This window comes from Malaclemys terrapin, chromosome 2 (genome assembly GCF_027887155.1).
Source record: "Malaclemys terrapin pileata isolate rMalTer1 chromosome 2, rMalTer1.hap1, whole genome shotgun sequence".
NCBI classification, from domain to species: Eukaryota; Metazoa; Chordata; order Testudines; family Emydidae; genus Malaclemys; species Malaclemys terrapin.
The window spans coordinates 229,155,393-229,170,983 of NC_071506.1; the positions used below are offsets into that span (position 1 = coordinate 229,155,393).

Below are 15,591 nucleotides of genomic sequence, written 5' to 3' on the forward strand. Positions count from 1 at the left end.
TGATACTGCTTGTGGCCTCTAGGTGCTACTGCAAATCTACTATAATCACTAACAATACAAGAAAATTGAGACTAAGAAATATACCTAATTCCCTTAAATATATCTATTTCAGGCTAAATATTTTTGTAACATTTTTTTTTTTACTCCAGGTTCAAACATACTACTGGAGTTGCTCAGAAATTTTTCAACAGAAAACAGATTCATTGAAGCAGAACCTTTCATGGGAACGTATTGGCTTCAACCAAGCTTTTGTCCAGAAGGTTTCTCAGGTCCAGAATGGGATTTCTGGTGAAAATGAGAACAACCAGAATAGCCAGTGATTAGGCACTCAGCTGGGATGTGGGAATCCTATGTTCAAATCCTTGCTCCGAATCAGGGAAGGGACTTGAACCTATAGTTCCTACATCACAGAGGAGTACCCTAACCACCTGGCTTATTGGCTGTTCTATCTCTCATGCTCTACTTTGCAAAAAAAAATTGAAAGGTCTCAGTTTTGTCCTGATTCAGAACAAAAATAAACGTTGAAACTTCAAAATGGAATTCTTATTTTCCAGCCAGCCCTACTCACGGCCTCCTACATCCTTAAATCCCTCAGTGTGGTCAAGTGGAAAAGAGATAATAAGGTAAAATATCCTCTGTGGAATTAAGCTTATATGTAAATTGTCTCAGAACTGCTAAGCAAAAAGTGACAACATTCAGCTGTTAGGAGTCAGAGTATTAGTTCATACACTGATAATCTAGAACATTCTAAAAATGTCAAAAATTAATAACTCAAGAGGTCTGGGAATAACAGGAAGGAAAGTGGCACAAGACAATTATGCTGCTTGTAGTTTTCAAAGTTTTCACTGGTTTTGATAAATTTTGGAGTCAGAGACAGGATATTTGCAAATTGGGTATCAAACTGGGTATTTTATCTCATGGCAAGACAGTGAAGTGTACATTGTATAGGAATGGGAAGATGAGACAGAGGTAGAGTAATAATTGGAATGGGCACCTGAGCTTGTTTTAGGGATCTATCCTGCCATAGGTTACACCCTTCAAAGAGGATATGGGTTCATATCCTAATGCAGGATCAGGCCTGAGTGGTTGACTCAGCAGTAAATCATGTGGCCTTAAGACCCATCTTTCTTTATTTCTGTGCTACTGCTAACAATTCCATCATCTCAAGCCATTGTGTTATGTCTTTATGCATCTGGATTCCAGCACTGCCTTCAATAAGGACCCGATTGGATGGATTTGAAACTTTTCTTTTTTTGACTCTGAAATTTAACTGAGTTTAAGCACATTACTCCGGCTGTAGCATTATCAGAATGTACATGTCATACATGATCAGGGCAGCTGAGAGCAGGTTTGGGCCCTGGTGAAATTTTTTTTTTGGAGCCCCCCAGCAAGGGTGGACCGCTGGGCCCCAGTAATTTGTACCGGCCTCCCCCCTCTCTCGTCGGCCCTGTACATGATGTGTTCTGTACATGTGATCAATAGTTATCCTGTGTTTGTATCTCGTCTGAGAAGTTAAACCTGTCTAGTCATGTTAATCATTGAAATCTGACACTGTTACCCATATTGTATGTGATTCAAAGCCATCCAAAGTATGACATGTATTTAGAGTAAACAAATGGCACTGAACATGTGTTAGCTGCTTATTGTATCAGAGTTTTCATTTATTACTCTAACAAATGAATAAAACCTACCAGATTTGCCTTTGAGATATAGTGAAAGTCAGATCGTTGTTAGAATAAGTATCTAATCCAAATGTAGTAATCATTGCTAGGAGAATAGGTCTATTTCCTATCATCTTCTGATGAGCCTAGTGGCAGCTTTTTTGTTATTAATAAAGACAACACAATGTTTATCTGGATAATTTGCTTGTTAAAATGAAGAGATTTTCTAATATTAATTAATATTGGAAAGTTTCTCCATTTTTAAAGATGAAACAATTTGAATTGGCCTAAATATATCTATGCACCTGTCTATCTGTGCAAAGAAACTATTTTTTTTTAAATCAGGCATTTTTCTTTTAGTTTTTCTTTTCAGGAACCATGCCCTTAGCAATTGTGAGCAGCTGTTAAACTCCTACTAAAGGAAAGTTAACACTTAAAATATAATTCGGTAATTTAAAGATCAAAATGTACTTTCTTTCACACATAAGAATAAGCCCCAGGATTTCATTAGTGGAAATCTGAGCTTTTCGGTAACTGTAATTTTGGCAAGTATATAGCAAAAACAGTTTCCATTAAATACCCTTTCCCCAAGAAATTTGTTACATATTAATCCTTAAAATCTTGCCTACCTTAGAACAAAATGCTGCTGATAGTACTACGAGGGGGCTTGTGGACAGGATCACAAGTGTAAGTTTCCATCCCTTCAGAAAGCCAATCACTATGCCTACTGTGAACGTTGACATGTTTTGAAATAGCTGAGCGACTTTGTCTCCAATGCCATCATTGATTTTATTAATGTCTCTAAGAGGAAAAAAAAAAGCAATTTTTTCAGATGAAGATAATATAGATATTATTCTAAACTATCTCTATTTCTCTCTCATTTTCATTAGGGCTGTCAAGTGATTAAAAAATGAATCGCCATTAGTCGTGCTGTTAAACAATAGAATACCATTTACTTAAATATTTTTGGATGTTTTCTACATTTCCAAATGTATTCATTTCAATTACAACACAGAATACAAAGTGTATAGTGCTCACTTTATATTCTGGATTACAAATATTTGCACTGTAAAGAAACCAAAATAAATGGTATTTTTCAATTCACCTTATACAAGTACTGTAGTGCAATCTCTTTGTCATGAAAGTTGACCTTATAAATGTAGAATTATGTACAAAAAATAAATTCATTCAAAAACAAAACAATGTAAAACTTTAGAGCCTACAAGTCCACCCAGTCCTACTTCTTGTTCAGCCAATTGCTCAGACAAACAAGTCTGTTTACATTTACGGGAGATAATGCTGCCTGCTTCTTGTTTACAATGTCACCTGAAAATGAGAACAGGCATTTTCATGGCACTTTTGTAGCCGGCATTGCAATGTATTGCAATGACTGAGTGGACTTTTCGATTCCAAATTTTTACAAAGCTGCACTCAAAAACAAAACAAAAAAATTCTACATTTGTAAGTTACACTTTCATGATAAAGAGATTGCATGACAGTACTTGTATGAGGTGAATTGAAAAATACTATTTCTTTTGTTATAATTTTTACAGTGCAAATATTTGTAATAAAAATAAAAAGTGAGAACTGTGCACTTTGTATTCTGTATTGTAATTGAAATCAATATATTTGAAAACGTAGAAAAATGTCCAAAATATTTAATAAGTTTAAATTGGTATTCTATTGTTTAACAGTGCGATTAAAACTGCATTTAATATTTTGAGTTAATTGCATGAGTTAACTGTGATTAAATTGACAGCCCTAATTTTTATATACACACACTTTGTAGCACAGTATTAATTATTACTGTTACCCATTTTGGCCCAAGTGGCTAGCCAAAAATTTGGGGTCTTGCAGATTGTCAATTTATCCTCCTAACTGGAACAATGGAGCCAACTACCTTTGATGCAATCTTGTTTATTTGCAAGGAATGTACAAAGTAATTCTCCACAACATTTATGCACATGCTTAATTTTAAGCATGTTAATAATCCCATTAACTTCTGGTAGAGTTAAGCACATGAGTGTCTGCAGGCTCAGGGCCGAGGTCAGGCAGATCTCTATTAATTTTATTTATTTATTAGCCTATCACAATTTGTGAGTGCAATTTACATGACTTAAGGTTGGGTCTGCTCATATTTCCTGTAATTTGGGGGAAAAGAGTACCCTAGGCTCTTTGTCTTTAAAGCTGTAGACAAGTTCAGATCTCAGGCCTGGTCTACACCTAAAAACTTTGGTTGACCCAGCTACCTTGCTCAGACCTGTGAAAAATTTCACACTCCTGGGAGAGATAGTTAAGCCAGCCTATGCCTTGGTGTAGGCTCTGCTAGGATGACAGAAGAAATCTTTCATCAACCTAGCAACTGCCTCAAGGGGGTGAATTTACTATAGTGATGGAACAACCCTTTCCGCTGCTGCAGCAAGGGTCTGCACTACACTAAGGGTAACTGCAGCACTGCAGACATTCCCTCAGTTACATTAGTGTAAATTCACAGTAACTCAAGTGAATGTAAGAGTTAATCTTAATTCCCAGTGGTGAAACTGATGGCAGAATTAGCCCACAGAATACCAGTATAAAGGCCCACTTTACACAGATGCAACCTATTAGTCCCCACTCAACCCCAGTTTAGTCACCACTAAATAGTTGCACCACTGCAAAATGTTCTTAATGCAAACAAGGCTTAACAGTCCAGGATTAGAGCTGGATGAATATTTTCTGGTTGAATTAATCTATTTCAGAATTCAGGTTGAATTTGGTGAATACAAAAAAAAAAGTCAAAAAGGTTCATTTTGACATTTTCTAAACAAAACATTTCAACTTTTCATTTTGAAATAGTGTTTTGTTTAGAAGTGTAGTTAGATTGGTAAAACTCAGTTTTTGTTTCTGGTCAAACAAAATGTTTCATTTGACCAGAAATGATTTCTTTTTTTCATTTTGGCAACAACAAAAAATCAGCTTTTTTTTCCCCCATGAAATTATTTTTCTCCCCAGATTTTTTGTTTTGACCATGAAAGCAAATAAATAAACAAATAATTTGAAAAAAATATCATTTGCTCAGCTCTACCCAGAATTTCACATTCAGTGGAAATATATACAGCTTAGGCATAAGAACAAAGAGAAACGCTCTCAGAAGGCTTAAAAATTGACTAAGGACATGGTTCTGCAATCTTTACTCACTGGGACTACTTGAGGGCTGCAGTACAGGACCCTAAACAACAAAATACAAAGACTCTTACTCAGTCAGACGTGTGTTAAGCTCTCCACTGTTACTGCTATCAAACCAGCTGAGTTCCTGTCCCAGAATTGCATGGAAGAAAGTTTTTCTTATTTTCTTTGTTTGCCTTGCTGCTGCCAAAACCCAAAAGGAAATCTGTAGGTAGCCAAACACTAAGGCAGTCGTTCCAATACCGACATAATATAAAGCGAACCTTAAAAAAAACAAAATTAAGTTGTGGCAACTTGGAAGAAAGGGAACTTAGTTATTATTATAAATAAAAAGGTTATTTAATTTTGTTTCTAAGGTTATGTCTACACTACTGCCTATGTCAGCAAAACTTATGTCACTCAGGGGTGTGACTATTCCACTCCCGAGCGATGTAGTTACCCTGACATAAGTGCCAGTGTGCACAGCGCTATATCGGTGGGAGACGACATAGCTTATGCCAATCACAGGAGTGTTTTTTTTATGCTGATGGGACAGAGCTCTCCTGTCGGTATAGTAGAGCATCTTCACCACACACTCTGCTGTGGCACAACTGTACCGGCACAGCTGCAGCACTGTATGTGTAAACATGGCCTAAGAGTTTCACTGCAAAATCCCAAATTCCTGGGGCAATGTTAACCACAGACATTTATCTAGCAAAAGCTGAGGCCTGATTCCTTCACAGTGGTATAACTCCACTCAACTCCGTGCAAGTGAGAGCAGAATCAGGCCTCTGACATGCGGATAATATTGCTGTCCCCTGACTGCGTGGTGGTTGATTTCAGGGCTTTGCAGCAGGTCACTTTCTGTAGTTGGAGAGAAGTTGATGTCTGGGAGTCAGGTCTGATGTAATTTGTTGATTTATGCTATGAACATGATGCTATCTACATGCGTAGGTGAGATTTGTGGTTCTTATACAGAGGCAGATCCAACCTGTCACAACCAGCTCTGGAAACCCCAGCTCAGTCATCACATCCACTCCCAGCCACTAGAAACAACTGCTTCCTTTGCTGTTCCTACAGCCTCCTCCTCCCCCACCACCTGCCCTCGCACAGTTAATCAGTGTCTTCCCTTCTTGGCTATCCTACATCACCCTCCAGTCAGCAGCAGTAGATTCACCCTCATCAGATTCTCCACTCTGTCCTCTGCTGACCTCTCACTGCTCACCTGATTCCACCCAATACACATTGTGAATATAAGCCTATTACTGTTTGGTCAGAGTTCCTTTCCTTATCTGCACTCAAGATTAAAATCTTTTCATTATCGTTATGAAAAAGGCCAATAAAATGCTACATCTCTGGAGGCTAATGAGTTTAAATGGCTATTCATTACTTCACAATTATACATGAAGCTCCTGGAATCAAATCATTTGCTCTTCACAGCACCCAGCTATTTCTTCCCATTCTGTCACTTCCCTCAGCTTTATACCAGAGTCATGCCAATCAATGCGGCTGGAGTTATCCCTGATTTACAGCAACATACGTGAGCAGAGAATCAGGTTCATTCATTTTCTTTTATTCATGAGGTAAAATGGTTGGGACAGAAGGGAAAGTAGTCATGGGGATACAATTCAATACAGCAGATAAGTCTGGTTCTCAGCTAGGGCGAAGGTGATGAACAAGAACTTCTATGTAATGCTATTAACTATCTCCACTGACAGTTTACTTAGAGCCTGTATCTGCTGTACACTTCACAGCTGCTAGTCAACCCAAAGTTAATAATTACTTTGAACTTACTCTGTCATTTGTTCTTCAAAGGGCACTTGTGACTGATTGCAGCTCAATGAACTTGCTGGGAAAAAAAAGATGTTTAAAAGTTATGAAAGTTGTTAGAGAGACAAGGTGGGAGAGGTAATGTTTTTATTGGTGATACTGACAAGCTTTCAAGCTTATGCAGAGCAGGTCTGAAGAAGAGTTCTGGGTAAGCTCAAAAGCTTGTATTGGACAAGTTTGTTGAGAGAGACATGATAGTACCTCACCCACCTTGTCTCTAATATCTTGATACCAACATGTAGTGTTTAATTTGTAATGAAAGAGGTGCTGGGGCTCAAGCAATTTTTTTTTTACATTCAACTGACGTGGCAAACCCAGAGGTGCTGAGGCTATGAACTGCCAACTCTAGAGATGCCAGGGCTCAGCCCTGGCACAAATTAAGCACTGCCAACACGGCTACAACACCACCACATACAACAATGTAAGTTGTTAATTATTTGTACCATCCGCCTTTAACTCTTCATTGCTGGTTCTCCACACCAGTATGTGTTGTGATAACATGCAGTATCATTCCATTTATTACAACATTCCACTGAAACATACCTGCTATGCCAATTTAATTTATTTTGTGCCTGACATACAGGCCTGGTGTGTTAATCAGCAGCAAAAAGGTTAAACTCAGTAATTGTTACGTTATCATATCACCATTAGAATTATATGCCTGTGTTTCACTTCCATGTGGATTTTGCAGCTTGTCCCCCCAACCCCCATGCTCACAAGCAACACTGATCAGCTGAAAATAATCACACAAAGATATTCATGCTAGGCAGGGTAAGACTTTTTAGCTCAGATTTACCCCCGTTTACATCTACTTTTGCCTACATAAGCTAAGATGGTGGTTGTTTATAAGGTAAAACTTAAGCTCTAAAAGCACCTTTAAAACATCAGAAATGTCAAGTTGTGTCTTCTCTGTTCTACTGGAGCATACATTAGATAGCCAGAGGGCTGAAGTTGGGGATTTCTCAGCCCTCAATTGAAGAGGTACCCATGTTGAATCTCCTATGGAGAGACCTTTTCTTCTCCCAGCTGTTTCTCAGACCTTTGAGTTACACAGGTGTTTTTGTTTATATCGGAGTAAAATTCCTCCCCCTTAGTTGCTCAGGTTTTCCTGATTTAATAATCCCACTAATTTTCTATTATCAGGGGGTTTCTAGGCATCATAGAGTCTCCTCAGGCTACGGTAGTAAACACAACCCGAATTTCTAAAGCAAACAGAAAAAAATTGCATTTTTTTTTAAAGGAGAGCGCAAGAAGAGTAAAACTCCCTTTCAAGCTGTTGTATGTTTCTGGTGAGCTTCTGGTTCTGAGTACCATAAAAATAAGAGGCTATTGTTTATTATTACAATTAAATGAGTTTACAAAGCACAAACCAACGGATCACTAGCTACTCTGGGAACAGCTTTTCCCCACATTGTCTGGATTTCCTGGTAGCAAAGAGCTCTTAGAAGTCTTGTTGCCATGGGCTATGTGCTCTGCCCTTCTCTTTGAGGGTAATAGAATCCACTGAGGGAAGTAAATGCCCCCCACCCCTGCTTCCATGCTCCCCATCCCAGCTCTGCCCTTTTTCACTGTCCTCTACCTGCACAAATGAAGTGGGGAGAGAGGTTCCAGGCCCATGGTTATAACATTAAGTTACCGAGCACCATCAACCTGAATAAAGTAGAGCAGAAGCCTTTATTTCCATAGGCAACACAGCTAGTGATATCTTGAAGAATATTAATGGGTCACCACTATCTATAGAGCACATCAAGGAGAATAGTGGGATCGGAATTTATTAAAATTAGTAACTCTTCCACGTAAGCATTTCTTCATGAAGACACTGCCCATTGTCATAAGGTGGAATCCATCCCTATGCAGAGGCCTGCAACACTGCTTAAGTCCTTTCAAGGACTATTAAGCCTTGTGTGAGATTTGTAGCGAAGGATGAATTTCACCTATAAAATGAATGGCCACGATGAGTGAAGTTTAAACAAATTAAAGAAACCGAAGAAATCTACTAAGTTTACATGAAGACTTACTACTTCCCAAACTTTTCTCTATGGTAAAGATGATCGTTATTTAGCCATGAAAACACCCACATATCCAAGCTCTGCTACAGGAATAAATAAATAAAAAAAACCCCACAGACAAATTAGACTTACTTTTAGCCCTTCTTTTCACAAGAAAGCTAAGGTGATCATAAGGAAATAAATGGGCGAGGGGAGAGGAACATATCATGAACAAAAGCAAAATAAATAAAGTATATGAATTGTTTCCTTACGTAAACTCTCCTGGGATATGCAACCACTCACAAAACCGTCGCTCATTTCACCAAAAACCAGTGACATCAGAGGAAGGCAAACTCCATTCAGTACTGCTGCTATTGTTCCAAATACCATAAGAGTTATATCCAGCCCATCTGCATATCGAAACTGATGGGAATCAGTAAAAGAAGTAAATATCAGATTATTTTAGTCAGTGGAAACCAGTATGGCTTCCTGGTTGTTTGAATGTTAATAAAATAAACTATTTACAATAAAATGTTAGGAAGTTAATGCTCTGATTCATTTAACATTAGAATAGTATTTTGGATTATATGTCACATCATCATCAATGGAAATATAAAAGAGGTATAGAAAAGTTCAAGTGGCATCTCTCCTATGTTACCCTGTGTGGTGAAATGACTACAGATGGCATTGGGAGTGTTTCATATGGATAGAAGCAGCATTTGTAATTAGTTGTTACAGAGTTAACTACAATTCTAAAGCAGCTGACGGACAAAAATGAATGCAACAAACCTGGAATAATATGGTTTTGGAAGACATGAAAACTCACATTTCACTGCATGTGTACTAGACTACCATGTAGTTACTATCATTACAAGTGTATTCTTGCTTACAATTGTAATTGGACCAACGATTTCAGATGGTTTGCTTTTTTCTTCGTTTTCTTTGTGTCTCCTGAAAGATAGAAATTAAACACGGGACATTTCCACTTTCACAAGATTGGTACAAATATGTACAACATTTTACTTCCTAGCTATCTTATGTACTTACATAGCCCCCATTGCATAGGATCTGAGTGCATCACAGTATTTTAAGAGTACTTACACTCACAACACCCTTGTGAGGTAAGGAAGTACTATAATCCCTGTTTTGTAGATGGGGGATGAAAGACAGGGAGATTAATGACAAAACTGTCAGGATTCCACCATTGATTTCAATATGTTCAGGGGTTCACATTAGGTGACTTGCCCAAGGTCATACAGGAAGCCTAAAGCAATGCAGGAAACTGAACCCACGTCTTCTGAGTCACAAAGTAGTGCTGTAACCACTAGAGCATTTGTGTTGGCTCTAATCCATTTGAACTCGGGCTGTTCTAGCAGACATGGTAATACTATTAAACCACTGAACCTTAATGGGATATTAAAGTAAAATATAAAAAACAAAAATTGCAAAAGAAAAAAAAGTATGTAATAAGTAGGCAACACAGATTAAAGCCATGATTCTGCAAGTGCTCCATGTGGCTGGATCCCTATATCCCTATGGAGGGAGGGTCAGTATCAGGACCATAGACTTGATGATCCTAAAAGCTCTTATCCACAGCAGTAGTTTTTATTTGTGTGATGTTTGCAGTGTTGGTGTAGCTGAGTTGGTCCCAGGATATGAGAGACACACCGTAGATAGGATAATATCTTTTAGTGAACCAACCTCTGTTGGTGGATAGCTCAATCTTGTCCTTTCCACCAATAGAAGCTGGTCCATTAAAAGAGGATATCTCACCTACCTTGTCTCTTTTTATTCATGTGGAGTAATTCTACTGATTCCAGTGGGAATATTTATGTGACTAGATGGGGGGGAGGGGAAGGGAAGACCCACCTGTAGATGTCCTCACCTAAATGAATTCTAACCCCCAGGAATTATGTATGATCTTTGGGAGACACACAGTTTTGTGTTTTGGGGAAGAAGGGATGCAAAGCTATGTAAAGAAGGAAATTATACAACTAGGATAGTAAAAACATTAATATTGTTTTGTTTCATTTTTTTTTGCACAGGTAACATAAGATGTTCATTTCTTCGCCAAAGCTGGGTTAGTAATATGAAATAAAAATGTAACTTGATTTGCTGGGAATCATATTAAAAGACAAGAAATTAAGGCCCAAACTTTAGTAGCTGTTTCTTTTAAAGCAACAGTCCTCCCAGTCTCTCTGGTGGGAAGGAAGGAGAGGGGGCAGAGATCCCAACCAGTCTCTCTCACCCAGGGCAGGTCCTTGGAGATGGGGAAGAAACAGCTATTGAAGCTGTCAGTGACCAGCATGACTGGAGCAGGGATGAGGGGGGGCCCTCCTGGGTCACTGGCCTCTGGGACCCCTGGACCCAGCTCCCTGCTTTCCAAAACCTTAAGATGCCATCTCCTCACTCTGCTTCCTCCACCCCTTCCACTTCTAGGCACACTCCAGAAGGAGAGATGGTGTTTTGGGGAAGATACACATGTGCTGCATGACAATGCAAAGCTGGGGAACCCCATATACACACATGCCTCTCGGAATGCAATGCATGTGTAAAGTGGGATCCTGGCGATGAGGAAATTGGGAATGCAGCATATGCGCAGAGCTGTGCAGCTCTTGATTAGCTAATCCCGTAGGTCAGTGTGGAGCAAACATGGCATGTAGAGACTTTATCTGTGCATGTATTATACAGAGTATTATAGACTTTTAGCCCCATACATTTTTTGTAGTGACCTCTGCCACTGCACCCCGTTCTTAGGAAGAGGCTGGTTGGGCCCCTAGCTGGCAGTGAGAAGGGCATGTCAGAGGTGGGGCTGCAGTCTACAGTGCAGTGGGCCATAGGGCAGCCTGGGGAGACTTTTGTAATTTAGACAGACCCTCAGGGCTGAGTTACTCCTGGGGCCTTTCCACCTCACACAGCAGCCTAGAATTGAAAGGGTACAAAAGGTGACTTAATTCTGTGATGCTTCTCTTAAATTGTTATCATCAGTGACCTTTTATTTTTCAAAGTTTTTTATTTTTTTAACTACATAGAGGAAAGATGTAAGATACAGTCAAAAGAACCACAGTTTATGGCCCAGCTTCAACCCAGTGGCTGGCATAGACAGTGACCCTACCAATTTTTGTTAGAAATGATGTAGCGTTCATCCAAAAACTGCAACCCCAAGGAGGCGACAGGTACCATCACAACCCACAAGTTGGTGGTATTAGTTGGGGATGGCGCATAGCCATGGGTTGTCAGGATGTGCTGATTCAACCTCAATGGGGCTTTTATGCCATTTAAAGCTGACTACCCTCAACAAACCCTACAGAAGCATAAGTGGTGGCAACACCTTCCTTCAGGGTGAACACCCCTATCGGGACTAGGGAGCTGCAGGGGGATAGGGAGCTGTAATTTATATCTCTCTGAGCCATCTTGTGACACTTGCCCTTTTTAGATGTACTGCCAGACTGGAGTGCATGCCAAAAGCAGAGCAGCATATTGGATATCTTTTTATACACTATTAAGAAATCAATTGAAAGCCTGCACAATTCCTCTGAGATGAGAAATTAGAGAAAATGGCTGTGTAGGTGGAACACTTGGAAAATCATTCCAACAGCAGCAGTCCCCAGGAGCTCAGATTAGCACAAGTTTACTTAAAATAGAAACAAACACTTTTGTAAAGAACAAGAAATTCAACCCATTGCTGGGCACATGACACAAAACGTTGAGAATTAAAGATGAAATCCACTCTGAAGCCAATGGGCCTGAACCCAGTCTCACTTAAACCGATGTAAATCAGGAGTAATGCCATTGAAGTCAATGGAGTTACACCAGTAGAAAACCTTTGTGAGAAGACAATAAGGTTCATTAGCTGGTGTCTATATGTGCGTTACCCTTCTTGACCCGAAAGCTTAGCCAAATTCAGGGTGTTACAAGTTGTTCCAATTAGGAGGGAAAATTGATGGTAGAATCAGATGTTTTCTTTGAAGCAAGTTTGTTTATTTACAAGGAATATCCTGTTTTCCCTGAATACCAGAGGAATCAAACAATAGGAGTTAGTTCTTTGCTTACAGCCCCAAGCCTCTTTAGCCAGCTTCTCCAGACCCAGAAGGCCCTGCTCTTGGCTTCTCCCTGGGTCATACTCTGGACACCTTGTGCTTGTCCAAGCTTTCTCTGTCTCTCCCGGTCTCTGTCTGCTCATCTCTGAGTACGTCTACACTTAAAATGCTACAGCAGTACCGCTTCAGCACTGTAGCACTTCAGTGTAGACATCACTACGGTGATGGGAGGAGTTCTCCCGGCACTCAGGTTAATCCACCTCCTCCACAGGAGGCAATAGCTAGGTCAATGGAAAAATTCTTCTGTTGACCTAGCACTGGGGGTTAGGTTGGTCTTTCAGGAGTGTAGGTTTTCACCCCCCACCCCCAAGAGACATAGCTATGCTGACGTAAATGTTCAGTGTAGACCAGCCCTCTATCTCCTGCTTCTCTCTCATTAATACACCCCCTTAGCCAAAGGATGCCCAGCCTAGCATTCTGCCTATATAGCTCACATTCCTGAGTGGCATTGGGCGAGCATGAGCCCATCTTTTTGGAGCACTATTGTGTCTTACCCTGAATGAAGGGCGGCTGCTGCACTCATCAGTGTAAGGGGCTTTAAGCCAGCTATGACATCTGCTTCATTCTGAAAGCTATACTAAGGTTGTTTGAGACAGTTTGTCCCACTGAGCTATTGGAAAAAAAATCAACTCAAACAAGATACAAAGCCAAACTCAGACAAGAGGTGAGACCCAAACACTTACCTGTCATCTGCATCCACATTAGAAGAATACTTTGGTGCCTGTCCAGCGATTTCTATGTCAATGTCTTCCATAATTATGTGGGTAGGTTATTTATTCTAAAATAAAATGCTGTGCTGTTAATATCATTACTCATCATGAAATTCAATATAGGAAACACTTTGTTTAGGTGACACCAATGAGAAATATCAAACATAACTTTATATTAGATATATTATTAGCTTGTCCATTGAATCTTGTTTAAAATGTATTAAAAACAGGATTAACATGTTGTGATATTATCTGATTAAAATATGACCATATAGATCATTGTTGAAACCACTGTTATATATTTGCAACAAATCTTGTACAAAATGTGGCATGTAAGATGTCTGTGGAAAGGTTATGATTTGCTGAATATGATTATGCTATTTATATGCATGTATCATTTTTGTATTTGAAGTTATGAGTATTGGCTCTATACCTGTATTTCAAATGTTTGCTCCAGGGGTAGTGCCCACAAGGTATTTAGCCTGCACATCTTGAAGGAACTATTCAAGTAGAATGGCCCATTGAAGTACACTTAATTTACAATGGAAGACGCCTATCTACGCTTAATGGACTTTACTTCTGTGACTAGGCGAAATCATGCATGGACATGTGACTCGAAACTCCATCTTGCTACTGTAAATTTCTACACTAAGAACAGTGGGATTCCGTTCACATGGCAGAAGATATAAAAGGCCTGGAAACACCTCAATTTTGCCTCTTTCCTGGTCCAGCCTCTTTCCTGCTCAAACTTCTGGACTATGGGCTCAGGGCTGGGGCAGGAGGGTGGGGCTGGGGTTCAGGCTTACCTCGGGCTGCTTCCGGTCAGCGGCACATGGGGGGCTAAGCAGGCTGCCTGCCTGTTCTGGCTCCGTGCTGCACCCCGGAAGTGGCCAGCAGGTCTGGTTCGTAGGTGGGGCGGGGGGAGGGGGAAAGAAGCTACGTGCCCCAGGGCAGGTAGGGACAAGCCTGCATTAATGCCACACGGGGCGGCTCCAGGCACCAGCACAGCAAGCACATGCCTGGGGCGGCAAGCCGCGGGGGACGGCCTGCCAGTCGCTGTGAGGGCAGCAGTCAGGCAGCCTTTGGCGGCATGCCTGTGGGAGGTCTGTCAGTCCTGCGGCTTTGGCGGCAATTCGGCGACAGGGACCCTGAAGGCGCAGGACCGGCAGATCACCCGCAGAAACGCCGCCAAAGCCGCGTGATCGTGGACCACCTGCAGGCATGCCGCCAAAGGCCACCTGACTGCCGTGCTTGGGACAGCAAAAAACATAGAGCCGCCCCTGGTGCCACAGCACCGCTGACTGGACTTTTAACGGCCCAGTTGGTGGTGTTGACCAGAGCAGCCACAGTCCCTTTTTAATCGGGTGTTCAAGTCGAAAACTGGACACCTGGTCACCCTAACCAAGAACTTTGCATTCGTTGTATGTATTTGACTCCTTTAACCAATTTTAACTCTCACCTTTCTTTCTTTTTATAAATAAACCTTTAGATTTTAGATACTAAAGGATTGGCATCAGCATGATTTTTGGGTAAGATCTGAGGTGTATATTGACCTGGGTGTGTGGCTGTTTCTTTGGGATCAGAAGAACCATTTATTTGAAGAGACTGGTTTTAAAGAACCACTCATCTCTAAGTCTAGTGTTTTCGGTGGTGATACAAGGACTGGTATGCCTAAGGAAACTGCTTTTATGACTTCTTGTTAGCCAGTGTGGTGAAACAGAAGTTTACTTTTGATGCTGGTTTAGTATAATCTCATGGGAGAATAACCTCCAGTTTTGGGGTGTGTCTGCCCCGTTTCTCAGCAGTTTGTCCTCAGTTTGGTATTCTCAGTTGTGATCCATAGAGGCATGGTTACATGTGTTTTCTCCAGTATTGCCACTTTGTTTCTGGTTTCCCTATTGAATGAGTTGTCTTGCTCCTTTCGATTAAATAAGCAGCTATGAGAATCAAAGGAAGCAGAAGACACAATAACTTCAGAAATGTCAAATATTACAGACACAAGTACAGTGCAAGGAGTACACTTGCTCTATGACAGGGGTTCTCAAACTGGGGGTCGGGACTCCTCAGAGGGTCGTGAGGTTATTATGTGGGGGGTAGCGAGCTGTCAGCTTCCATCCCAAACCCCGCTTTGCCTCCAGCTTTTATAATGGTGTTAAAT

The 15,591-nt window shown here is 40.5% G+C and overlaps 1 protein-coding gene across 2 annotated transcripts in view; it reads right to left on the reverse strand.

Annotated features, from left to right (window-relative positions):
* Positions 1-15,591, reverse strand: part of ABCB5 (ATP binding cassette subfamily B member 5) — a 70,419-nt gene that overhangs the window by 47,323 nt on the left and 7,505 nt on the right. For both annotated transcript variants that reach the window (XM_054020217.1, XM_054020216.1), the window contains exons 2-7: positions 13,407-13,501; positions 9,514-9,574; positions 8,896-9,046; positions 6,600-6,654; positions 4,898-5,089; positions 2,291-2,462 (exon numbers count right to left, since the gene is read on the reverse strand). In XM_054020217.1, coding sequence (XP_053876192.1) covers positions 2,291-2,462; positions 4,898-5,089; positions 6,600-6,654; positions 8,896-9,046; positions 9,514-9,574; positions 13,407-13,477 — 702 coding nt within the window. In that variant the 5' untranslated portion in view covers positions 13,478-13,501. The remainder of the gene's footprint in view (positions 1-2,290; positions 2,463-4,897; positions 5,090-6,599; positions 6,655-8,895; positions 9,047-9,513; positions 9,575-13,406; positions 13,502-15,591) is intronic.